This window comes from Embiotoca jacksoni, unplaced genomic scaffold (assembly GCF_022577435.1).
Source record: "Embiotoca jacksoni isolate LCO1_2020_lvr unplaced genomic scaffold, fEmbJac1.0.p SCAF_34, whole genome shotgun sequence".
NCBI classification, from domain to species: Eukaryota; Metazoa; Chordata; class Actinopteri; family Embiotocidae; genus Embiotoca; species Embiotoca jacksoni.
Genome location: NW_027185386.1, coordinates 7,501 through 34,021, shown reverse-complemented (window position 1 = coordinate 34,021; position 26,521 = coordinate 7,501). Strand labels below are relative to the sequence as shown.

The 26,521-nt window shown below is 42.4% G+C and overlaps 1 protein-coding gene across 4 annotated transcripts; it reads right to left on the bottom strand.

Moving 5' to 3' along the window:
* Window positions 1-1,117: 1,117 nt before the first annotated feature.
* Window positions 1,118-26,146, bottom strand: scn4ab (sodium channel, voltage-gated, type IV, alpha, b). 4 transcript variants are annotated; one of them, XM_069165296.1, is made up of 31 exons: window positions 25,958-26,146; window positions 18,001-18,184; window positions 17,779-17,916; window positions 17,499-17,616; window positions 17,093-17,183; window positions 16,425-16,553; window positions 16,017-16,108; window positions 15,650-15,919; window positions 15,508-15,571; window positions 14,902-15,043; window positions 14,516-14,716; window positions 14,360-14,444; window positions 13,870-14,108; window positions 13,584-13,655; window positions 13,393-13,494; window positions 12,867-13,223; window positions 11,765-11,963; window positions 11,387-11,637; window positions 10,946-11,054; window positions 9,466-9,620; window positions 8,318-8,491; window positions 7,577-7,699; window positions 7,095-7,379; window positions 6,828-6,881; window positions 6,107-6,244; window positions 5,901-6,005; window positions 5,530-5,800; window positions 4,727-5,348; window positions 4,484-4,628; window positions 3,661-3,738; window positions 1,118-2,760 (listed from the first exon to the last, which is right to left on the bottom strand). In XM_069165296.1, exons 2-31 carry the CDS (start codon window positions 18,130-18,132, stop codon window positions 2,401-2,403), a joined length of 5,301 nt encoding a protein of 1,766 aa, XP_069021397.1. In that variant the 5' UTR covers window positions 18,133-18,184; window positions 25,958-26,146; the 3' UTR covers window positions 1,118-2,400. The 4 variants fall into 4 exon arrangements, with proteins under 4 accessions (XP_069021397.1, XP_069021394.1, XP_069021396.1 ...); XM_069165293.1 differs by having other exon boundaries at window positions 15,508-15,919; XM_069165295.1 differs by having other exon boundaries at window positions 14,537-14,716; window positions 15,508-15,919.
* Window positions 26,147-26,521: the final 375 nt, after the last annotated feature.

Sequence of the window (26,521 nt, the reverse complement as noted above, 5' to 3'; positions counted from 1 at the left end):
GACCTGCTTTGACCAACAAACAGCAGGAGTGGATTTGGTGAGTCAGAGGAAAAACAACCAATGAGGATTGAGCATCTTTGGGAACTCCTTCAAAAGAAAAGCTGATTGGATGAAGAGTTTTAAAGTTGCTATTGAAAAATGAATAGGAGGTGGTGGAGGTGGAAGAGGAAGAGGAGGAGGAGGAGGTGCTGTTCTGTCATATCATTATATCGTGTTTAATAATGAGGTGTTTTTCTGTATCAGGTGACTTGGTGTTTATAAACAGTGTGTTTTACCTGTCAGTTATATTAATGACCTGTGTGTGTGTGTGTGTGTGTGTGTGTGTGTGTGTGTGTGTGTGTGTGTGTTTGTTTGTTTGTCCACTGGTCCTGACCCGCTGGGCTGGGTGACAGTCTGAAGGAAGCAGAACCCAAACAGAAGTCACCCTGACAGGATAGGTTCTGAAACACAAGGTTCACAGGCAGCAGAGATCCTCTGGAACACACCTGGAACACACCTGAAACACAACTGGAACACACCTGAACCACAACTGGAGCACACCTGCAAGACACATGGAACAGCACTTGTGAAGAACCTCACAAAAAAGAACCGGAACTGGGACAACAGCTGGGAAGAGATGACTCTGACATGATTCTGATGGTTTATATACACAATCCAAACACACAACAACACACTGTGTGTATATATATGTACATATGTAGAGGTGTAAAGGTGCTTATGTATATATATGTACAGGTGTCAAAATGTTTATATGTATATATGTACAGGTGTAAAGGTGCTTATGTGTGTACATGTACAGTGTAAAATATGTTTATATGTATATATGTACAGGTGTAAAGATGTTTATATGTATATATATGTACAGGTGTAAAGATGTGTGTATATATATATATATATATATATATGTACAGGTGTAAAGATATATATATATACACAGGTGTAAAGATGTTTATATGTATATATATATATAGGTGTAAAGATGTTTATATGTATATATATGTACAGGTGTAAAGATGTTTATATATATGTACAGGTGTAAATGTGCTTATGTGTATATATGTACAGGTGTAAAGATGTTTATATGTATGTATGTACAGGTGTAAACGTCAGGACAACATTTTCTGGAGAGTTTAAAGCTTTATTTACTTTGTTTTCAGTGCAGGTCACAACTATCATTCATCATCCTGAAACATTTAAAACTGACCACTCAGCAGGCTGATGACTTATCCACCAATCGACCAATCATATGAAGAGATGGTTTCTTAGCAACAACAGCAAGCATCACGCTGACAAACTTTACCTGAAATGAATTCTGTAAAGAAACAACACAAGTGACGTTTAAGCCCAACAAAGATTAGTGCAGACTGATGCTTTAAAACGACTGATGTACCAGACTTCCTTCAAAAATACACCAAACTGTAAAGAAAGAAATGTCAGAGAAGTTCATGTGTGAGGAGGAGAGCCACAGATCAAATCATTTTTCACTAATTATCCACTTTTTGTAATCCGAAGTGATATTGTGCCATCATGACCTTCAGTCGAGCACCTTCACATCTATTTAATCTTCACAGTTTACATCAATTACCGATCATTTATCTTCACTGTTGGTCAGCTGGTTCACTTTCAGTTTGTCTGAAACGCCTCTGATTGGCTATTAACTGGTTCATTCTAAGCTCCCATTGATTGGCTTCCCATCACACCTGACTCAGCTTCACCTGTTGCAGCTTCAGCTGTGAAGAAAACACGTGCAGCTGAGATGAAGCGTGGGATCAGGCTGGTCGCTGTTCAGGGTTTATATTGAGATCACAACCTCGTTTAACTAAACAAGAATGTTGCTTGAGTTTCTTAAATCCACAATTGTGTTGAACCTTTCTTTGTTCAGAAGCTGCCCTCTTATTGACTGCCTGCTCTGTCAGTCACACCTGAAGGTCTTCTGTTTTTTTATACATCCCACCACAAAACAGCAGTTTCAAATTTGATCACTTGACGTTATCATTGGAGTTGTGATTTTTCTGGCAGCTGCTGAACATGTTAAAAAACGTTATGTTGATCAGACTGACTCATGATCAGTGACCTGAGTGGGAGCAACCGTGAACACCAGATAACAGCTTGATAAGTGTAAGTGAGAACCTGGACAAGTGAAATCAGGTTCATCTGTAGTTGGAGCTGTTGATGGAGCGCTGAGTCGCAGCGACAGAATTGTTTCAGAGTTAAGCCAGAAGTATAATCAACCAACAGTTCAGCTCAGGACCTGCAGCTGCTGCTGATCAACATATATCTGCTGAGTCTTTACAGAAGCTGCAGCTCTCAGAGGTCAGTCTGCTGCTCCGACAGGAAACACTCCACAAATGAGTTCAAACTGCAGAGAAAGAATAGGGGCCATGTGTTTGTGCACCGTCATCACACAATAGACTCCCTCAGGTTCTTATCTTGCATGAAGTTAGGGGCGTTGCGGGGAGGAGCAGCGTGGAGGACAAACTCATTCTGAAGCTCCACCCGGACGGGAGGATCCTCACATGAAACCCTGGAAACCGTCTGCTCCCCGTCTCCATACAGCCGAGTCATTTGTTTACACAGAAGTCCTTCTGTCTCCGGGGGCATCTCCTCACCTCGCCGTCCCTCCGTTTTCTCTCGGTATTTGTAGGACGCCAGTTTGACCGTCCGCTGCAGGAGGTGTCTCCTGTACACTCTCTGGATCACCGTCGCTGCCACCTCCTCCTGCTTCCTCCGCAAGGTGCTACTGATTGGTTCATACGACACCTGTAGGAAACAACAATTATCTGTCACTCAAAACAGTTTGATAAACGATGAGCAATAATTCTCTTTCATAATTTGCATCGCAAAAAAAGAATAAGTGCCACCTTTACAATGAAAACAATCTCCATCCAAACATAAATAAAGTCAAATGTCAACAAACAATCTCTAACCAAACATAAATAAAGTCAAATGTCAACAAACAATCTCTAACCAAACATAAATAAAGTCAAATGTCAACAAACAATCTCTAATCAAACATAAGTAAAGTCAAATGTCAACAAACAATCTCTAATCAAATATATATACAGTCAAATCTCAACAAACAATCTCTAACCAAACATAAATAAAGTCAAATGTCAACAAACAATCTCCATCCAAACGTCAACAAAACAATCTCTAGTCAAGCATAAATTACATTACATTTCATTTAGCTGACGGTTTTATCCAAAGCGACTTACAATAAGTGCATTTCAACCATGAGGGTACAAAACCCAGAACAACAAGAATCAAGTAAATACAATTTCTTCCAGAAAGCCAAACTACAAAGTTCTATCAGTAAGTTCCATGTTAAGCTACTAAAGTTCTACTGTTCAAGGTAAAGTCTGAAGAGGTGTGTTTTTAGTTTGCGGCGGAAGATGTTCAGAGTTTCTGCTGTCCTGATGTCGGTGGGGAGCTCATTCTACCATTTAGGAGCCAGGACAGCAAACAGTCGTAGATGAAGTCAAAAGTTAACAAACAATCTCTAATCAAACATAAATAACGTCAAACGTCAACAAAATAATATCACAAAATTTCCCCACTGTGGGATTAATAAAGTCTAAGTCTAAGTCAAACAATCTCCATTCTAAACTTAATGTTAAAATAATTAGCAAAAATTCTCAATAAAAAATAAAAGAGTAAAACCTTGGAAGGGTTGTTGGCCATGAACTTCTCCTCCATGCTGGCTTTTAGAGCATCCATGGCTCCCGAATCACCTAACACCTGAACACATTATAGAATAGAATAAAACATAATATAATATAATACAATGTAATATAATATACTATAATATAATATAACATAACATAGTATAATATAATATAATATAATATAATATAATATAATATAATATAATATAATATAATATAATATAATACAATGTAATATAATATACTATAATATAATATAACATAACATAGTATAATATAATATAACATAATATAATATAATATAACACAATACAATATAATATAACACAATATAGTATAATGTAACATAACATAATATAACATAATATAATATAATATAATATAATATAATATAATATAATATAATATAATATAATATAATATAATATAATATATATTGGGGTGTGGTTTGGCTCAGCTGCAGGGGGGACAGAGTGACGATGCTGGGAAGAGGCTTAATTAGCCCAGCTGAGCCCGATTGCTGATTGTCTCTCTTTCCCCATAAAAACGAGCAGTGATACACCAGAGGAGACATGTGTGGAGACGCAGACAGACGGAGAGACGGATGTGGCGTGTGCGCTCGGAGGCGCGGCAGGAGAGCTGATAAAGCTGATTGAACTAGACCGGTGCTCGAGGGTGATTTGTGCCAATGGAAACCCACCGCGGTAATGCGCTCCCGTTACAGTAATATAATATAATATAATATAATATAATATAATATAATATAATATGATATAATACAAAACAATATAATATAATATGTGAGCAGCTTAAGTTACCTGTGCAGTGAGTGCCAGCAGGATGTCCAGACAGTGGATCTTGTCTCCAGGAACCAGAGGCAGGTCCATGTGGATCAGTTTGATGGTGTTGGGTTTGGGAATCCTCAGAGGATCCTGCAGAGTGTCACAAAAGTGTGACAGCTCACTGTGGAAGACATCAGAGTCCGTTAGAGTCCCATTAGAGTTGTGATCAACAGATGAGAGTTCGAAGCAGCTGCCAGAGGGCACCACGGGTTCACTCACCTGTACTGAATGAACTGAGAGGCGGCGGGGTCGAACTTCTCCCAGGTCTCGTAAAACATCTCGAAGTCGTCCTCACACAGCGGGTCGGCGCTCTCCTCCGTGGCCACGTTAAAATTCTCCAGGATGATGGCGATGTACATGTTGACCACCACCAGGAAGCACATGATGATGTAGGTGGTGAAGAAGACGATGCCCACCGCCGGGCTGCCGCAGTTCCCTCTCACTGCCGACCCCGGGTTCTCTATGTCGGGGTCACAGTCGGGAGGCGTGTTCATGATGGGACTCAGCAGGCCGTCCCATCCTGCCGACGTGGTGATCATGAACAGACAGATCATGCTGTTCCCAAAGCTCTCGAAGTTAAACATGTCGTCGATCATCGCCTCCTTCTTCACATACGCAAAGTTAGACATGCCAAAGATGGAGAAGATGAACATGATGAGGAAGAGCAGGAGGCCGATGTTGAAGAGGGCAGGAAGTGACATCATCAACGCGAACAGAAGTGTACGGATCCCCTTGGCTCCTCGAATCAGACGAAGGATTCGGCCGATACGAGCCAATCGGATCACACGGAAGAGTGTTGGTGAGACGAAGTACTTCTCTATGATGTCAGCGAGGAGGAGGCCTGATGTGAGGGAAGGAGAGGAAGATTAAGATTTAACGAAACATCTCCTTATCCTTCTTCTTCTTTTGTTAAATACAGTATATATATATATATATATATATATATGTGTGTGTGTATATATTTGTTGGTGTCGTTGTGTGTGTGTGTGTGTGTGTGTGTGTGAGGTTTCAGATGGACTCACCTACGATGGACAGAATGACCACCACAAAGTCAAAGATGTTCCAGCCGACGGCGAAGTAGTGCTGCCGGAGAGCGATGATCTTCAGACTGCACTCATTGGTGAAGACGATGATGAAGACGAGGTTGACCCAGTACAGGATGATTTCTTTGTCCTCGCTCTGCTCGTCCGTCTCCACCATCATTGTCACCATGTTCAGGCAGATCAACACCATGATGAAGATGTCAAAGAACTGTTTGGTCACCAGGTCAAAGACCAGACCCTGGAACCGGTTCTGGAAAAAACAGGAGACATTTTAAAAAGGGTCTACGCAGAACCATTCAAAGCTGCATTTCCTGGTTCAGTGAGGTCCGACAGGAAGTCCTGGAGCTGACCTCGGGTCGGGGGATGGGTTTCTGAGGTTTCTTGGAGCCCAGCTTCTTCATGGCGTTGTAATATTTCTTCTGCTCCTCCGTCATGAAGATGTCTGTCCCTCCCAAGTAAAGACAAAAGACACACGGTTAACTGAGGGACATGTAGGACAAGCGGCACCGTAACTGGGTCAAAACACAGGCTGTGATGTCAGAGGGCGGAAACATATCTTAGCTTTCTGCTGGTTGAAGTTGTCGATGATGACTCCGATGAAGAGGTTGAGGGTGAAGAAGGAGCCAAAGATGATGAAGCAGACGAAGTACAGGTACATATACAGGTTGTCTTCATATACCGGCTGTGACTCCACCTACACTCACAACAGGGTAACCATGATAACTGGGCTCAAGCCCACTTCAACTTGGTCTGATCTTTTACTCTGAGGATGACACCAAAGTCATCATCCCCACCAGAACCAGAACCCGTACAGTGCCAGTCCCAGAACCAGAAGCAGTTCTATAAGAAATACTTGCACCAGTTCTATATTAAATACCAGAACAAGTTCTATATTAAATACCTGAACCAGCACCAGTTCTATAATAAATACTAGAACCAACACCAGTTCTATAATAAATATCAGAACCAGTTCTATAATAAATACCAGAACTAACACCAGTTCTATAATAAATATCAGAACCAAAACCAGTTCTATAATAAATACCAGAACCAGTTCTATAATAAATATGAAAACCAACACCAGTTCTATAATAAATATCAGAACCAGTTCTATAACAAATATCGAACCAAAATCTGTTCTATAATAAACACCAGAACCAACACCAGTTCTATAATAAATATCAGAACCAGTTCTAGTATAAATTCCAGAAGCAGAACCAGTTTGAGTATTACTACCAGGGTCAGGACTGGTTTCAGGTCCAGTTTGAGGTACTGACCTGTGTGGAGTCCACCGCTGCATACATGATGTCCATCCAGCCTTTAAACGTGGCCTGAAACAGTTTAAAGAAGAAAATAACATGTGACATCGTCTGTATACAGGAAGACACACACACACACACACACACACACACACACACACACATATATATGTACATATGTGTGTGTTGATAACAGTTTTTGATTCGCTGTGTATTTAGAATGTGTAATGCATCAGTGTGAATCCCTTCCTGTATCTCAGTGAAGTCACAGGTGTTCACACTGACCACTTGCAGCAGCGACAGATAGCCCAACCCCACGTTGTCGTAGTTGACCTTGACGTTCTTCCAGCGGACCTCGGTGAAGTTCTCCTGAATCAGAGCGAGACACTCGGTCTTGTTGTGGACGTCGTCAGCGTGAAACATCTCATTGGACGTCTCATTGAAACAATAATAAAACTTCCCTGCAAACAGGTTGACACCCATGATGCTGAAGATGAGCCAGAAGATCAGACACACCAGCAGCACGTTGAAGATGGATGGGATCGCTCCAACCAGAGCGTTCACCACCACCTGCAGACAGACAGGTGCAGAGAGAGAGACAGGTAAAACACTACCTGGACCTCTGTGGACAGGGTATCCTTTGGGGTCAAACCCGATTCTGATTTGGACATTTTGAGACTATTTGGACCCACTGGGACAAACAGACAGGTATCCAGGTCACTTCCGGATGGATCTGTCTGTCTGCCAGTGTTGAGTGCCTGTCTCACCCTCATGCCCTCAAAGCGAGAGAGGGCCCTCAGGGGTCTCAGAGCTCTCAGAGTCCTCAGAGACTTGATGGCTCCCAGTTCAGAGTATCCCAGAATGTTTGCAGTCAGCGACACCAGAGAGACCTGGAAAACACAACACACCTGGTGAGGCCGTAGTCCTGCAGGTGAGCTCCCTGCAAGCGCAGCGGTGCCCCCTGCTGAGTGGAAATATGTTTGAAACAAGCTGCTGTGTAACATTCAGGTTTCTGAGAGGTGCTGCTGTCTTGTAAAGACTAAAAATATCTGCTGTTTTTATTGAGTTATTTGTGTGAACATGTATTAAAAATCAACCAGATATCTGCTTCAAATTGAAGAATTTAACAAAAAACTAGCCGATGTTGGTCGAGACGTTCTCAGCTGGCTGCTGCCGGGTGGTCACGGCACAGTTCATCCAATCCTGAACTCTCAGGTTCAGGATTGGATGAGTCAGACTTGACAAACACTGACAGTTTATATTTCTGTAATTCAACATAACTTTACCTTTTGATTTCTTTGGTTTTTAAACAGCACATAAAGACACTGTAAAACTGCACCAGTCAAAATGTGACATTAAACGAGTTTAATTGTCTGTAAAACAACGAAATGTAAACAAAGTGAAAAATATTCCCTCAGATAAAGAGGCGTCTGATGGTTACGAGTTTTTAATCAGTTGTAGATCAGAAAACAGAAAATAAAACATCCTGTAAATAATCGAGCTCTTACATCGACGATGAGGAAGTCGAGCCAGCACCAGGCGTTGGTGAAGTATGTCTTGAATCCGTAGGCGACCCACTTGAGAAGCATCTCCACCACGAAGACGTAGGTGAACACCTGGTCCGCGTACTCCAGAACTGTCTTTATGACCCGGCGCTGCTCCATGTAGATGTCCTCAAAGGCCTGTTCACACATGGACAGTAATGCTTACCTGGACAGGTGGTCACTCACTCTGCATGTACACAGAAACGTCCTGTTTGAGACCAGAACACGCTATGAAGTTCTGGTTCAGGCGTGGAACTGGTTCCAATAAACCAAAAGCTTTGGGAGGCGGTGGCTCAGTCGCTAGAGTGGGTTGCACACTAATCAGAAGGTTGGTGGTTCGATCCCCAGCTCCTCCTGTCCACATGCCCAAGTGTCCTTTAACAAGACACTGAACCCTAAATTGCTCCCGATGGTGAACCGTCAGTAAGTTGCTTTGGATGAAAACGTCAGCTAAATGAAATGTAATCAAATGTCTGTAATTTTTTTTTAATGTCGTTATCTGTTGATGAACACAAACATCCTGTTGCTGTTTGTAGTGTCACAATGTAAAACTCTGACTTCTGTTGTTTTTGTTGTTACTGTTTGTGTTGTTGATTGTTTTGTTGTTACTGTTTTTGTTGTTGATTATTTTGTTGTTCCAGTTTGTCTTGTGTTTTATTTTTGTTACAATTTGTGTTGTTGATTGTTTGTGTTGTATTTCTTATTGTTTTATGATGTCATAGGTTATGTACTGATAATTTTATCTGGACAGGGGATTTGTTTCCATGACAACAGAGGGGATGGGACTCTGTTCTCGTCATCATCCTGTTGTCTGACTTTATTTTTAAGACAAATGTGAACTCACCTGCGTAACGTGCAGCAGCCATGTTTGTAGTCCACTGTTAGCCATGTCAGTCAGGTTAGTACTCACACTGCACACATTTCTGAGAACCAATCAGTTGTGACCTGCACAGTCACATGATCACATCAAACCAACCAGCAGTCAGATGTTTGCAGTAAATAAAACACAAAACATAACGACCCGCTTGAGAGCAAAAATAAAGAAACAGTAACACACAGATGAACACGATAATTTTTCAATCAGCGATCAATAACTCGGATTGATTGATTACCAGAGCGCCGCTACTCATCAGGATCATGAAGATGATGAACGTCTCAAAGTAGTTGTGCTCCACGATGCAGAAACAGGTTCTCCTGAGGTTAGACCACACCTCCCCTTTACCCTGGGACGTGTCTATGTCCAGGAACGGCCAGCGACTGTAACACTCTGCAACACACACACACACACACACACACACACACACACACACAATCAGATAATGACGTCACAAACAGGACTGAAGAATTTATTACTTATCCACTAAGGGCCTGATTTACTAAGATCTCAAATAAAGTGCTAAATTGCGTGTTCCTTCCAAAAGTTTGCAAAATTTTTTGCACCCGTTTTGCGGGTGATTTACTGAGTAATTGCATCATTGAAATCAGGTGCAAATCTGTATTTAAATGAGGGTTTGTGTGTTAAAGTGATTCCAGCCATTAAAAACAGGACGACCGCAAAAGGTAAAAGGAAATATGGTCCCTTTGAAATTAAGAAATATAACAAGAACAAACGCTTTGTAGGAGATTATTAGCAAGAAAGTCAATACTGTGGGAAAAACAAAAAGGCGAAAAAAATGTTTTATAATAAAACGTCGGCAAATAAAAGAAGAGGACGTGGATGAGATCCTCCAACAAACAGCGATCAGCAGGTCCAGATCTTTCTGTGATGAGCAGGTGACTTTTCATTCAGTTCCTCACGAGCTCTTATGAACCTGATTAAGCTATCTGCGAATTCTGCGGGACACATTCAGGATGTGACAGCTCATCTGAATAACAGGACTGGTGGGAGATCCAAGCAGAGATACACTGGAAACACCCAGAGGCAGCAAAATTTAACGGGTGTAAAGCCTCGTTCTCTACGTATTCTCTGGTTTCCTGCATCTCACAATAAGAGCAGCCGTCTCTTTTGATGTTAATACCTTCAGTAGTACTCAAATACACAACAATCACTTCTGCTGTTTCTACTTCCAGGTTTAGTAAATATTGTTGCGTTGTTCTATTTGCATTTCCCTCCCAGTATTTTGCACCTTCAAACAGAAATGCCCAATATTACATATGCATGCTGGCAAACATGTAAAATGGACGTGTGTTAAATTGCACATTTGAAAGACGTAATCCTCGCTGCACATAGTTAGTAAATCTGCTTGGGCATTTTTTTGCGGGTGGTGTGAAGTTTGCACCTGATTTTACACATGCAAACCTTCAGTAAATCAGGCCCTAAGTGTGTGAGTATGTAACACAACATGTGACACAACATGTAACACAACACATTACACAACATCTAACACTGTAATACTGTGACTCTTCAGTGTGCGTGTGTGTATGTATATGTATGAGTGTGTGTGTGTGTGTGTGTGTGTGTGTGTGTATGAATGTGTGTATGAGTGGTGTGTGTGTGTGTGTGTGTGTGTGTGTGTGTGTGTGTGTGTGTGTGTGTGTGTGTGTGTGTGTGTGTGTGTATGTGTATGAGTGTGTGTATGTGTGTGTCCTTACTTTCATTGAAGCAGTCTTCAGGTGTGTTCGTATCGTCATCATCCTCGTGTTCATCCTCCTGGACTTCAGGTAGTTTCTGGACGGTGCTGCAGATCGACGACTCGTCAGCCTGAACAAAGCATTGATGAAGTAATCCTAATAATCAATAACTGTCACATGCTGATGGGAATGATTGACAGCTGAGTATTTCAGAGTTTCATTTGATCAATAAGTTCAGAGAGTTCTTGAATGCAGCACAGTGATACAGCAGAGGATCAATAACCTTCATCAGGAAGTTTGTCTTGTTTGTCTTGTTTGTTACGACAAAATCATGATGTAACCATGGAAACCTGACAGTTGGTGCTTCCTGCTGAACATCACGATGCTGTGCTCAGCTCACACGCAGGGCATGCTGGGAACTCTTTGATCCACTCTGTTAGAGTAGAATAGAAAAAGATTTACTTGTGAGTGCTTCTCTTCATCCTCTTCATCATCATCTTCATCATCTTCATCATCTTCATCATCAGGCGTCTCAAAGTCAGACTCGGCCTCGGCAATGGGGACCCGCAGTGAGGCGATGTTGTGGTAGTTGCTGGTCAGGTTGCCATGGTTACCACAGGGGGCTGCGACATGTGACACCGGGGTGTCTGATGTCACAAATGTCAAAGCTAAAACTTCCTTCGTCATCCTTTCGTCTTCCTCACAGTTGACCGCTGAAATGAATGATGAAACAACAGTTAACAACACAAACTACAAACAACACAAACAACAAACAACAACAAACCCAAAACTATCTGTTTCACTTATTGATGAATAATAAACAAATCAATAAAATCCCACCAGTGTGGTCCGGGTTGACGGGGGTCTTCTTTTCCAGCAGAGTCCAGATGTGTTCCAGGATCCAGATCTTGCTCCAGGCCGCAGCCCTGTTGATCCGGTTTATGGCAATCTGCAAATTGTTTTCTGCTTCGTCTTCTGGAGCCGCCAGATTATCACCGCTGAAGGAGCTCAGGAGCAAGGCCAGGAACAGGTTCAGCACCTGAAACCAGACCAGGAACAGGTTCAGCACCTGATACCAGACTAGGAACAGGTTCAGGACCTGAAACCAGACCAAGAACAGGTTCAGGACCTGAAACCAGACCAGGAACAGGTTCAGGACCTGAAACCAGACCAAGAACACGTTCAGGACCTTAAATCAGACCAGGAACAGGTTCAGGATCTGAAACCAGACAAGGAACAGGTTCAGGACCTGAAACCAGACCAGGAAAACGTTCAGGACCTTAAAAACAGACCGGGATCAGGTTCAGGACCTGAAACCAGACCAGGAACAGGTTCAGGAACAGATTCAGGACCTGAAACCAAACCAGGTCCAGGTATAGATATTCTGAGTGACTCCAAACCTCAGGGTCAAGGAGGACTGTACAAGACCTCAACAAGGTGGATCAATAAGTCCAGAGAGTTCCTGAATGCAGCCCAGCCATGCAGCACAGAATCAAGAACCTCCATCAGGAAGTTTTCAGACACACGTTCCTGTGACCAACAGTACCACAACATTTGTGATGTCACCACAGAACCTGGAGCAGTTTTGGGTCGACAGAAAACTTTGAAAGGTTCCTTTGGGTTCAGTTTTCAACATGTCGCTCACAGCGCAATGTTGGAAAACCCTGTTGCCATGGTTTTTCAGCTGGACTTGTTTGAGGGTCTTAACATAAAAAGTTGGTTCTCCGTCCATCTGTTAGAAGGAAGAACATGTGGAACGTCTCAGACAAGTACGTCAAGTTACGTTCAGAGAACCGAGACCTTCCTGCCTGGCACCGTTGGGTTGCATTCAACAGGAACTCTCTGAACGTTTGGACCGCCTCGTGTCCTTCAGGTGATTCATAAACGTCCCGCTCTGACACATTGGACTGGACTCGGGGCTGAACTTCCTGCAGAGACTCACCACCAAGTTCCCGATAACCAGGACCATCATGTAGACGACCAGACACATGCTCTGACCCGAGACCTCCATGCAGTCCCACATGGTCTCGATCCACTCGCCGCACAGGACCCTGAAGATGATGAGGAAGGCGTGGAAGAAGTCATACATGTGCCAGCGAGGAAGCTCGCAGTCCTCCGCGATGCGACATACGCAGTCTTTGTAGTTCTTCCCAAACAGCTGCATGCCGACGACCGCGAAGATGAACACGATGATCGCAAGAACCAGAGTGAGGTTCCCCAGAGCGCCCACCGAGTTCCCGATGATCTTCATCAGCATGCTGAGAGTCGGCCACGACTTGGCCAGCTTAAAGACACGCATCTGGACAGGGACACACAGAGGACACACAGGGGACACACAGGGGACCGAGAGGGGACAGACAGGTGAGGGACAGACACGGAGGGACAGGTAAACAACACTGTGATTGTTGATAGCAGTGTTTGGTAATAAGTGATGAAGATGAAGAAGATGATGAAGATGGGCCACCGACCAATCGGAACGAGCGCAGCACAGACAGACCCTGAACGTTAGCCAATCCCAGCTCCACCAGACTCATGGTGACGATGATGCTGTCAAAGATGTTCCAGCCGACCTGCAACCATAACAACAACAGGTCAATGTTACCATGGCAACAGCTGTCCGTCATCAATCTGCTGTAAACTGACGAGCGGGAAGTCTGACCTGGAAGTAGTAGTACGGGTCCATTGCCAGAAGTTTGAGCACCATCTCTGCTGTGAAGATCCCTGTGAAGACCTGAGGGGTCAAAGGTCAGAGGTAATTTCTGACAAATCCAAATATCAATGAATAACATTTACTTGCAGACACAGAGACAGTCAGACACAAACAGACACAGACAGACAGACACAGACAGGCAGACACAGAAACAGAAACAGACAGACAGACAGACAGACAGACAGACAGACACACAAAAGAGTCAACTCTTCTGTGACTCGTCGTCATCACTGACCAGATTTCCAACACTCAGCAGCTCCTCGAACTCCTCCGTCATCGGGTAGTGCTCCATGGCCATGAAGACGGTGTTGAGGACAATGCAGATGGTGATGCCAAGGTCAACGAATGGGTCTGTGACGATGGTGTAGAGCCACTGTTTGAGCCACAGCCAACATCCACAACAGTTCCACTTCAGAAAGACGTCAGCAAAGGCGTACCAACATGGAGGACACGGCCGCTGTTCGTCCTCGAAGTCTGAAACACAGCTGGTTACTGAGATGTGATGGAGGGCTGCAGAGTCCAGCAGCAACACCTGAAGGTAACCCCAACCCTTAACCATTAACCCCAACCCTTAACAATAGGTATCCCTAACCCTTAACAATAGGTATCCCTAACCCTTAACAATAGGTAACCCTGTAGACCACAGATTGTTACAATACAGATTATTGTGTGTGTGTGTGTGTGTGTGTGTGTGTGTGTGTGTGTGTGTGTGTGTGTGTGTGTACCGTCCATGGCAGTGTGTTCTTCCTCGTTGTCTGCCGACTGTGTGAAGTCTTGTTTCTCTGAGCGCGCCGCCCTACAGGCCGCCTGCTGTAAGGCAACAAACAGACGTTGAGCTGTGTTTAAATGATTCGGAGAAGTTTTCACATGTCATGTCGAACCTCCTCCTCCCTCCTCTTCACCGCTTCCAGGATCTGAGCGTACTCCTCCTCCTTCTGCTTGGCCTCAGCGATGGTGGCCTCATTCTGCACAGCGTACGCCATGGCAACCACTGCCAGGATGAGGTTAATGAGGTAGAATGAGCCAAGGAAGATGACGAGCACGAAAAAGATCATGTAGGTTTTCCCTGCTGCACGCAGCGTCTGCAGAGACAGGTGAGAGACACACGGGTGACAGGCAGACAGGTGAGAGACAGACAGGTGAGAGGTAGACAGGTGAGATAGACAGGTGAGAAGCAGACAGGTGAGACAGACAGATGAGAGTCCTGACACCGGTTCTGGTACAGAGACCGGTCCTGGTACTAGGTCAGGTCGAATCGGTGACTGACCAACTGGAACAGGTTCTCCCAGAAGTCCTGCGTCATGAGTCTGAACAGGGCCAGGAAGGCCCAACCGAAGGAGTCGTAGCTGGTGTAGCCGTAGTTTGGGTTTCTCCCCGCCTTCAGGCAGATGTAACCATCCGGACAGACCCTGAACACATTACCATCGTCACCATCATCTTCATCATCATCATCACCATCCTCATCATTATTATTATCATCTTCATCACCATTATTATTATTATTATTATTCACTAGCTAGGACCCCGCCTCGGCCGAGGGCGAACCTTCATTGATTGGGGGAGATTAAGCCAGGGTGAGAGTTTCGCAGTTTGGGGAAGGCTTAGTCGAGGATCCACTGCGGCTCCCAGGCCTTGCAGATCCCCGAGATCTCCATGTGGGATGGAAGGATAAAGGCTATGAAACATGATAACCATAAGTGAAACGGTTTAACAAGAGGGAGGGTGGGATGCGGAAAACGTGAACAGGCCGAGGTTTAGAGTGGGTGGATATTTATAGGAGTGTGGCCGGAAGTGGGGGAGTGGTTGAGGCGTGGTCCTGCTCCTGAAATTCAGCTAAAACTTTATCTCCAATTATTATTATTAGTGAATGTACCCGGTGTCAGAACTGTTTCCACATAGCAGAGCATCAAGATGACCAGGAAGGTAGTAATAGTTCTCTATAGGTAGACAGACAGACAGAGTAGAAGTCAGTATTTCAAGGAGACGATGAAGATGAATCAATGAGCTCATCTTACCTGGGTTGTTGATGTACTCATAGAAATCAAAGTCACTGCTTTTTGTGTTGTTGCTATAAGTATCGTTGCCATGGAAACCTGTTTGTAGGACATCTGATGTGTGGTTGCTAAGAAACGGTGGCGGTGTCAGGACACATTTTTGCCTCAGGTTTCCCATGAAAAGCTGCAGACCAATCAGAGCGAAGACGCTGAGGCAGAACACGGTCAGGATCATGACATCAGCCAGCTTCTTCACCGATTGGATGAGAGCTCCGACAATCGTCTTTAAACCTGCATAGGGGGCGGGCCTTAACTACTGACCAGCCAATCAGGAGTTTAACCACCAATTCAACAACATAAACGGACAAATGCACACACATGCTCTGACCTGGGATCACTGTGATGGTCTTCAGTGCTCTCAGAACTCGGAACGTTCTCAGAGCAGAAACGTTTCCCAAATCTACAAACTCTGTGACATACCTGAAACACAAAAAATCACCTTCATCATAATCAACATTATCTTCATCACCATGGGACACTGCATGAAATGTAAAAACTGTTGGAGCTGTCAGTGTATTTAAAATATTAAAATCATAAACTATAAATGTATTCATTCAAATCATTCATTTATTAATTTAAGATGATAAAATAAGTGATGTGTTCCATCCAATCAGAAAAAAGTCCATTTAATTCTAATTAATAAAGTGAGTATGATGACTAATTATTCGTCTGGTGTGTCCTGCAGTCATGGACACGGATCAGTCAGGTGGTTCTCAGGTGTGTTATTGATCATTACGCCATGCTGATGACCATGAAGTCCAGCCAGTTCCAGGGGTCTTTAAGGAAGGTGAAACCTCCCATACAGAAGCCTCTGGACAGAACTTTGACAGTCGCCTCGAACGTGTAGATGCCGGTGAACACGTACCTGTTGAACGACAGGAAAATAACAACAAACACAACAAACCTCTGATAGCGGTTCCTAGTTTCTGCTTCCACAATAACTCACTCAGAGCAGCTGTTAATCATGATGTCACACCTCTTTTTATAGCATCACATCAATAATTCAAATGAACACTGGAACACATTGGCATGATGAGAACTACCTGAAAGAAAAAATTATTACGTGTACTTGTTTTTCCAGTCATGAACATGGAGCAGTACTGAAACTACCCAGCAGGGGGCAGTACCAGAGTTTAGGCTTCACTTATACAAAGCTGTCATTTCGTCCATCTTTGCAACACAGAACTCTTTCACACCTTCTTCAAAGGGTTTCACCTGGAGTGACCTTTCACCTGCATGAGGTCATCAGTCAAAGTTTTGTTTACAACACAAATCTGAAATATGCGTCTCAGCTTTGTGTGTGTGATTGTGTGTGTGACTGTCTGTATGAGTGTGTGTGTGTGTGTGTGTGTGTGTGTGTGTGTGTGTGTGTGTGTGTGTGTGTGTGTGTGTGTCTGTACTCACTCTACAGTCTTGCTCCATGCTGGAGGATCACTCATTGTCATGAACACACAGTTGGCCAGAATCGTCATCATGATGAACAAACTGAATAAAGTTTTGGTTTTAAGGAACAAAAAATTTGGTGATCACTTATCAATAACCTGCAGATTAAAGGTCACTGAGTTTCTGCTGGTTTCATTGACCAATCAGAGTAGTACTGTCACAGGGAAAAGGAGCTCCTGATTGGTGGAAGCTGTGGAGCCTGAACATGTTTTGTCTTTGTCTGGTTTCTTTTTACACAATATTTTTATTGAAGCCACTTCAACTGAAGTTATTAAGAACCAGAGGCAGGTCCAGGTTCACTGTGACATCATCATAAACACATTACACATGTAAACTGTGACATCGTAGTAAACACATGAAGGATATGAGTGAATGAGGATCTTGATGGCGACGGTCCTCCAACGGCTGAACGGAGTCAGCAGGTAACAGGAAGGTTCAGCATTAAACCTGTAGATGATGTTTCCTCTACTGAGAACGATGAAGGTCTGCAGACAGACAGATCAGAGAGACAGACAGACAGGTCAGAGGGACAGACAGGTTAGAGGGATAGACGGACAGGTCAGAGAGACAGACGGACAGGTCAGAGAGACAGACAGACAGGTCAGAGACAGACAGACAGGTTAGAAACAGACAGGTCAGAGACAGACCTTCTGTGATTGGTAGAAGGGATCCAGCTCCTCCAATGGGGTGTTGAGAAGCTCAGGGGGTGGATCTCCATAGATGAAGGGGAGGGGCTTCCCGGCTTCCAGGTCACTTGCTGGTTTAGGAAGATTTTCCTCAGCTATCTGCCGATCAGAGACAGTCAGTCAGCACTGAGGTATTGAGGTCAGATGATTGATGAGTATTAACACAGCTGATCACTTTAATACCTCGATGTTCTTCTCCTTCCTCCTTTGTTGCTCCTTCTCTTCGGCCTCGTGTCGTCGTTGGGCTTCCTCCAGCGACGCCGGCGTGAAGCGTCTGAAAACCTCCACACCAACAGGGGGCAGTAGAGGCGCCATCTTGGCATCATGCAATGTCACTCAAGCTCCTGTGTTGCTTAGCAACCGCCTTCTGCAGGGAGTGTGAGGGGAACCAGGTGACTTTTTTATGCAGCAAATTACAAACGAACACGATGACTTCAGTTCATTTCTGAGTTTTGATGAAAGCTTCATAGAGACACTCAATTATGTTGTTACATCATGTGATCAACAAACAAACAAACAAACAAACAAACAAACAAACTACAACATTGAAACTAATTAAAACAAACACACACCACACAGGAACACACACCCTCGTGTGTCTGCTGTCTCAGAGTTGCCGGGGTTGACCCCTCCCTTGCGTTGCCATGGCAGCAGCAGCTGTTGCAAGTCATCAGTTTGACCCTCTGGTGTAAAATTACAGTGAGTACGATGACCCAGCTCATTCCAACACACACACACAGTGGCACACACACACACACACACACACACACACACACACACACACACACACACACAAACACACACTCAGTGACACACACACAAACACACTTCATTCCTCCGTGTGTTCCGACATGATTTTCTTTCAGCCCCTCCTCACCTCCCTCTGATCAGCCGTTAACCTCCTCCTCATCCTCCTCCTTCTCCTTCTCCTCTCCCTTTCCCTTTCCCTCCTCCTACTCTTCCTCCTTTTGTTAAATAATGTAAACTTCATCATGTCGATATGTAAACGCTTTATTTAGAAAAACCACAGGAAGTTGAGAGCTCGTTCACCTGATACAGAGCTGACTGATGCTGATGATAAAAAGGAAGATCTGATCGGCTGATCAGGTGTTTGTGACTGTCAGTGAGTCAGTGAAAGGTCAAAGGTCAGCATGATCAACCAGATCAAGCCAATCTCACTTTATTGATCACTATTAAACTGGGAGTGAACGAGTGAAACTTTAACGAGTGTCTGACTCACAGATCATCTGTCAGAGACGCTGCTGGTTCCCACAAATATTAGAATACACACGGCTAAATACAGAAACACACACTCACTCACTCACTCACTCACTCACTCACTCACTCACTCACTCACTCACTCACTCACTCACTCACTCACTCAGAGACACACACACACTCAGAGAGACAAACTTATGTTGTCAAACTAACTGCTGTCATATGATGATGATGGTAATGATGATGATGATGATGGTGGTGATGATGGTGATGGTGATGATGTGTTTTATATGTTTTAATTCTCTGATGTGTTCAGTGAATTTATGTTGAGATTTTAAAATAAAAAATTTGTTTGTTTGTTTGCTTGCTTTGTGTTGGTGAACTAAATGTTTTTCACCACAGGAAACACACTGATCCTCTCCTTCACACACCAGCGGCCTCTGAACTCACTCCTCCTGGTTATCCACTAACTCTGTCCAAGTCGTCCTCTGCTGTCTGTCCTCATCAGAGGGACGTCTCTCTTTATCCAGTTAAAACCTGACGATCTGTCCCTCCTCCACACACACTCTTCGTCATCTTATTTAATGATGCAAGACTGCAGAGCAATACACAAGCAGCAGCATGGCAGGTGTTTGTTCACATGACAACCGGCCACTGGCCTGGCCTATACTACTAAATCACTTCTTGAACTTTTCTAATAATAAATCTGACATGAAGATCGTTAAATGAGTCCATCTAACTTCTAAATATTAAAGTTTTAAAAAACTCGTCATAACATGACGACTCAGCAGTCGTGTGGAGAAGAACAGACGTGTTAAAGAGCTGCTGTAACTCTGACAAACGTACGTGAACATGAGTGGCAGCAGTTCAACATGTGTCTTTCATCCATTACATATGTAAATATCAACATACATAAACACACACAGTGTGTTCCAACACAAAATACACAATTATATACAACATATGAGAGCACATGACCGAGAAAACATGACATGTAAACATGTGAGTAAAGTCTTACTGTTCAGCTGCTGCTGGTTCTTCAGCGCTTTCAACTGACCGTGTGTGTGTGAGTGTGTGTGTCTATCTCTAACATGTCATTCAGCCACTTGTGCTGCTGATAACCGGCGCCACACACAGACACGAACTGCATTAACGTTGTTCATGTTATTGTCATCTTTCACCAGAAGAGGGCATCAAATTTACAGTCCAATCTATTTTTTACCCCTTTTTGCTTCCTTATTCACTAAATGATACATGATGAAGGATGATCAATACCAGATATTATATATACTTGTATCTAGTATTTATATATATATATATATATATATATATATATATATATATATATATATATATATTTAAATATATATGTATGTATACACACCTTTAATTTTGATGGTACAATCATTAATTGTTGTTTTGTGTAAGTCGATACACTAAAAAAGACATAAACAGAGCACAAAGATAATAAAGTTTAATTAATGAACAGGGTCCCACATGTAAAGATCAATAACCACCCTTCCACTCTTTGTCCTAAGACACTTTAAACCTGCGCAGCAAATTTCTGGAGTGAAATATCCTGGAGTTAACCAAAGAGTTTGATTTTGGGAGTTTATTTTCTAAGTTAGACTACAAGATGTGTTCAGGGAGACTCTTTGGTGAGGTAATATTTTGGGGTTCATTCGCTGAGTGTTTAGGTGCATCCTTCAACACTACTCCCGGTGTTAACTTTGCAGCTTTGTTGCTGTATTAGCATTTCCTAGGATGCCTTAGTTATTTCTACGTAACTTGTGAGAATAAAGCAACCAAATTAAATCTACGTGATGGGCTGAAATTGTATTTAGTTTTGTGAAAACATGATGTTTATTAATATTTCAATGAAGACATAATAATAAATAAAATGGGGCTATCATTCAAAACCATAACTGTACAAGGTAGGAATGTAACATATATAACAGTGATTGTTATATGTCAATTAAATACAGTGACTATCACAGTCACATTATTTCATTGATGAGTTTGCAACTTGTCATACAAAGGTTTCATATAGCATTAATTGTTGCATGACTGGTGATGAATATGTTGTTATATTATTGTCAGTCTTACCTAAAACCTTTAAAATGTGATGACATTTTACCTCCATGAATATCAAACAATACACACTATTAAATGTTGACTGTTAACACTGTGAAAGAGTTAATATTCAAACAACTCAAGGTTAAAGTAAAATTCACTCTTCATGTGAGTCAAGTTTCAACTCCCAAAGAGCTCAGGTTCAACTCCAAGAAAACAGTTACTTTCACTCCCTTTGAGAGTGTATTCGATGGTCTCACATGTACAAGCAAAAAGAGTTGATTTGAACTCAGAGAGAGTTAATTCCAAAGATGTGAATTTGCTGTGTGTCATCTGTCCTGGATTTAGAGACACAAAACTGATCAACACAATTCAATTTAACTGTGAATGTTATGAAGCCTCCAGTTCAGATTCTGTCCGTCACCATCTTCCAATTTCGGAACGGTTTGGAGCAGGAAGTGACCATATTTGGACAAGCTGGGGGAGGAGCCAGCGCTGGATCTGACTGATTGGAAACCTGACGATACGACGTCCCGCCCACCGATAGCTGTAACCTGACTGCACCACAGGCCTGTCAATCAAACAGACACGCCCCCAAAAACAGGTCTTTTTGAATCTTCTTTTCTAATGAATGAGGGATTATTTTCAGATGGACCTCCAGAAAACTAATAAGAAGGAGTGACTTTAGCTAACAACACCTAGATAAATAGTGGAGACATTTCTATTGACTTTGTATTTGATGAGAGAAGTTGAATGGGAGTCTATGGAGCCGGAGGCTTTTTGGAGCCGACCTCTAGTGGCACTCGGTGGTATTGCAGCTTAAGACACTTTTGCTGCAGAGAGGGTTAATAACTCTGAGTTGATGAAGCTGCCTCTCTGTCCTGTCACTCTGCACACACACACACACACACACACACACACACACACACACACACACACACACACACACACACACACACACACACACACACACACACACACACACACAGCTGTTATCAGTGTTGTTGTTCCAGTAGAGTCTGATGTTGTGTCACACTGATACAGAAAAGTGTTTCTGCTTTTAAAGCAGCCACACACACCTTGCAAGTGTATGTGGGTGTGTGTGTGTGTGTGTGTGTGTGTGTGTGTGTGTGTGTAACTGTAGACTGTAGAATGTTGAATGCCATCAGAAGCGTTCGGTATTTCCTGTCTCTCTGTCAGCTCTCCAGATTGAAGTCAAACGATGTTTGAGCAGGAAATGAATGACAGAGTACAGCTGGCAGAGTCCTCCCACAAACAGTGTGCGCTGCTCACCATTCATGTCAGGTAAATCCTGACCACAAACAGTTCAATGTCTATAAAATATGTTCAATAATTGATTGAAATAATATCATATAATAGAAACATAATTTCATGAAAACCTGGAAAAACAAATTTAACCTGTTTTCAGTTAAAATCACTATTTATTTTATAAAACTAGTTTTACCTTATGACAGGTGACCTGACAGCCCAGTGGTTAGAGCAGCAAGGCCTCATGCGCCCACCAGAGCTCGCTGTATGTTGTTTGGAAGAGGACAGTTTTTATTTTGGAGAGCATTGAGGTGGATGAAGCTCTCGTAGCAAGACGGAGAGGAAAACGTAGCCGTGGCGTTTTGAGTGCTAGTTAAGCTAGTTGTTCTGGTTCTTGAGAATCCTGATGTCGGTCAGATAACATCCTTCAAACAGTGACATCACAGAGTTAAACATTTAAAGGAGTTGGAAACAGCTGCGTCAACGCCAACAAGCTGTTCAGCGTGAAACATCAAACCGACCGGGTCACTTTTTAAACTAAATTTACTTTGAAACAAAAAACAACAATGTAGAAACAGCTGAATGAAAAGATGTAGTCATTGTGAATGATGCTCTTCTGACCAAAAACATGTTTAATGTTTACATATTGATTATTGTTTAAATATTGTTTAATATTTATATATTAATTTGTTAAATGTATATCTGGGAACTTTGTTTGGTTTTAGAGTTCAGAATGTTTCCAAACTTCCTTAGAAAACATTTTTCTATTGATGGTTTCTTTGTTAGGTTTTGTTGTGCACAAATATTAGAAACACATGAACATGTATGTGTGTGTATGTATGTGTGTGTGTGTGTGTGTGTGTGTGTGTGTGTGTGTGTGTGTGTGTGTGTGTGTGTGTGTGTGTGTGTGTGTGTGTGTGTGTTTGATAAATGTATCCTCCCTGGAGAGTTGTTGAACTTGTTGTTGGTGTTAAATTTTGCTGTGTGCCTGATTGAGTCGCAGAAACTGACAGCTGAGTTCAGTTTCTTTTTGAAATCTTGGTGTACAAAAACGAGCTGCAGTACACACACACACACACACACACACACACACACACACACACACACACACACACACACACACACACACACACACACACACACACACACACACACACACACACACACACACACAAAGACACACGGATGTTCCGGTGTATGTGTGTGTGGATTTTGTTAGGATCACATTGCGATTCAGATGCCAAGAAATTTGTAAATGTAAAAGCTCCAAATACTGAGTGTGTGTGTGTGTGTGTGTGTGTGTGTGTGTGTTTGACTCTACAGTGTAATTCTGTCTTATTTCTCTTTAATAATAATAATAATAATAATAATAATCTCAAGAGTAAATGAAACATGATGAAACAGTAGCTGTGATGTTGAGTCATTAAACTTTAATCTACATATTGTTTTAATTATATTTTTATATAAATCTTTTCGCAGACATATTTGTTTTACAAACACTGAATGTGTTTGACTTATATATGTATATATCTTTATATCTATATGTCTGTCTGTCTGTCTGTCTGTCTATCTATCTATCTATCTATCTATCTATCTATCTATCTATCTATCTATCTATCTATCTATCTATCTATCTATCTATCTATCTATCTATCTATATTGTATACTGTGTACGACTGTATAAGTAGAAGTCACTGACACATCAGAAAACCTCAAGAAACTCTGTCTACACTGTTTATACATGAGGTCTGTTTTTTATACTGTTTATACATGAGGTCTGTTTGTTTACACTGTTTATATAAGAGGTCTGTTTGTTTACACTGTTTATACATGATGTGTGCTTCAACACTCCTACAGCAGAGATAACTTTAGCAACCAGATATGTGTGATAATCCAACAATATTAAAGCCTTCCTGCGTCAGGAGGCCCTCCTCTTATTATAGCATACATACTCTTCTGAACTAAAGCTAGTAGTGCTAATCTGACTAGCGAAATGCTATTTCCTTTGGCAGACTGTTAACCTTTCAGTGTGACCCTGCTCATTTAGCGGTTAACCTGGCCACAGCCACACTGAGCTAATTTAGACTGCAGCAGTTGTTGGTGGTGGCAGCAGCAGTTGTTAATATCTGATCCCTGATCAGCTTGTTGAACAGTCAGCTGGCCTATAAATACTGTGTCCTGCTGGCTTATCTTAAACTCTAACCTCAGTCAGCGCTGGGTTTTATAAAACCAAACCTGAGGCTCCACATGAAGCTAATGAGCTCCTCTTGAAAACTATTAAAAGTCATTCACATTTAGCTTTGGATAATGTAGCACAGTAATGCTAACCTCAATAATCAGCCTGGAGCTCAGAGACAGAGAGAGACAGACAGACAGACAGACAGACAGACAGACAGACAGACACACACACACACACACACACACACACACACACACACACACACACACACACACACACACATATGGTTCTCTGGTTGTTACCAGCTGCTCGATGACATGTGAGATATAGATGAATTGTGAGATATATATGTAGATTACATATAAAGACACAGTAAGTAGATGAGGTCTCAGAGATTTGGGAAAGTCTCTTTCTTTCGTTCACTGTTTAAATCATCCTCCATTTTGAAACTTCACTTCACCTCACCATCAGTTGCTTGAAGCATCAGTCCAGTTGTCATGGTTACCACCTTGTGCTGTGATGTAAACTGTGATCAAACTGTTGACCTAAACTCTGAAAAGTTTCTCAGATTTATGGAGTCCAGACATGAAACATATTTCAGACTGTGACCTTCAGTTTAAACACAAACATTTATAACAACGGAGTAAACAAAGAACAGCTGACTTCTATCAAAACATCCTGTCATTTATATATAAACCTATTTATAAACCCTTTGAAATTCTGTTGTGACGTTAAAATCAGATTCACACGTTTGACGAACCTTTGACTTCACAATAAAAAGTGTCAAGTTCAAATCTGTTATTTTTATGATGCTGCCATCAAACAGAAGCATCATCCCATCCTCATCCTCATCCTCATCCTCCTCTGACAATTATGACCTTTGACCTTTAACGCCAGCTAGCACTCTGGCATATCTCTTAAACTGCCATCGCTGTGACGGTGTAACTGGTTTAACTGGCCGAAAGTTTGAGTCCAGATAAACAGTTTTAATGATGTCATGACAGAGTATCACTTTAACAGCAGGTGTACCACACACACACACACACACACACACACACACACACACACACACACACACACACACACACACACACACACACACACATGGTGCGTTCAGGTACGACACAGTAAAGTCTAAAGGTGACATGAAAACAGACTCCTCAGCTGTTTGTTTTGATTTGTTTTGATTTGTTTGTTCACAGTAAATCTCAGCATGTGATAATTAGCATGAAAGTTCACTGAGGATTTAATGCTCAATCTGAACACCATGTTTGAGGATATCAATCAGACATGTGCATGTAAACAGCGTGTTGTAAAGCAGCTTCATGAACAGATTAAAAACAGGTGCAGACGAACAGAGAGAGTCTCAAATACTGAAACCATGTGAAGGCTCACTCCTACCTGCTTCTGTTGTTTATTCCAAAATAATCCCAGTAAACATCAGAGTCTCAGCAGCATGTCTGTCCATCTGTCTGTCTGTCTGTCTGTCTGTCTGTCTGTCTGTCTGTCTGTCTGTCTCTGAGCCTGTCTGTCTGTCTGTCTGTCTGTCTGTCTCTCACTCTGTCCATCTGTCTGCTGTCTTCTGGCCTCGCCTCCCTTTGCCTCTGACTGAAACCTGAGAGGTCAGGTAGTGTGTCATCTCTCTCACACACACACACACACACACACACACACACACACACACACACAAACCACATGCTAATCAGTTCCCATCATAACTTTTTTATTTCATTTATTTATAGAATTTCTTCTTGTAAACATTTTAAATCCAAACTGTAATAAAAAGTTAATTGATTAATTAAAACTTTAATAAATTTTAATCCAACACATTTCTGTCCACAGAAGTGTCCTCAGATGAAGTCCTTGTCTGTCCACGTGCAGCAGCAGCAGCAGCAGCAGCAGCAGCAGCAGGATGACTGATGAGTCCAAATGTGAAACATCAGAACTGAATGTGGAACTCCAGGA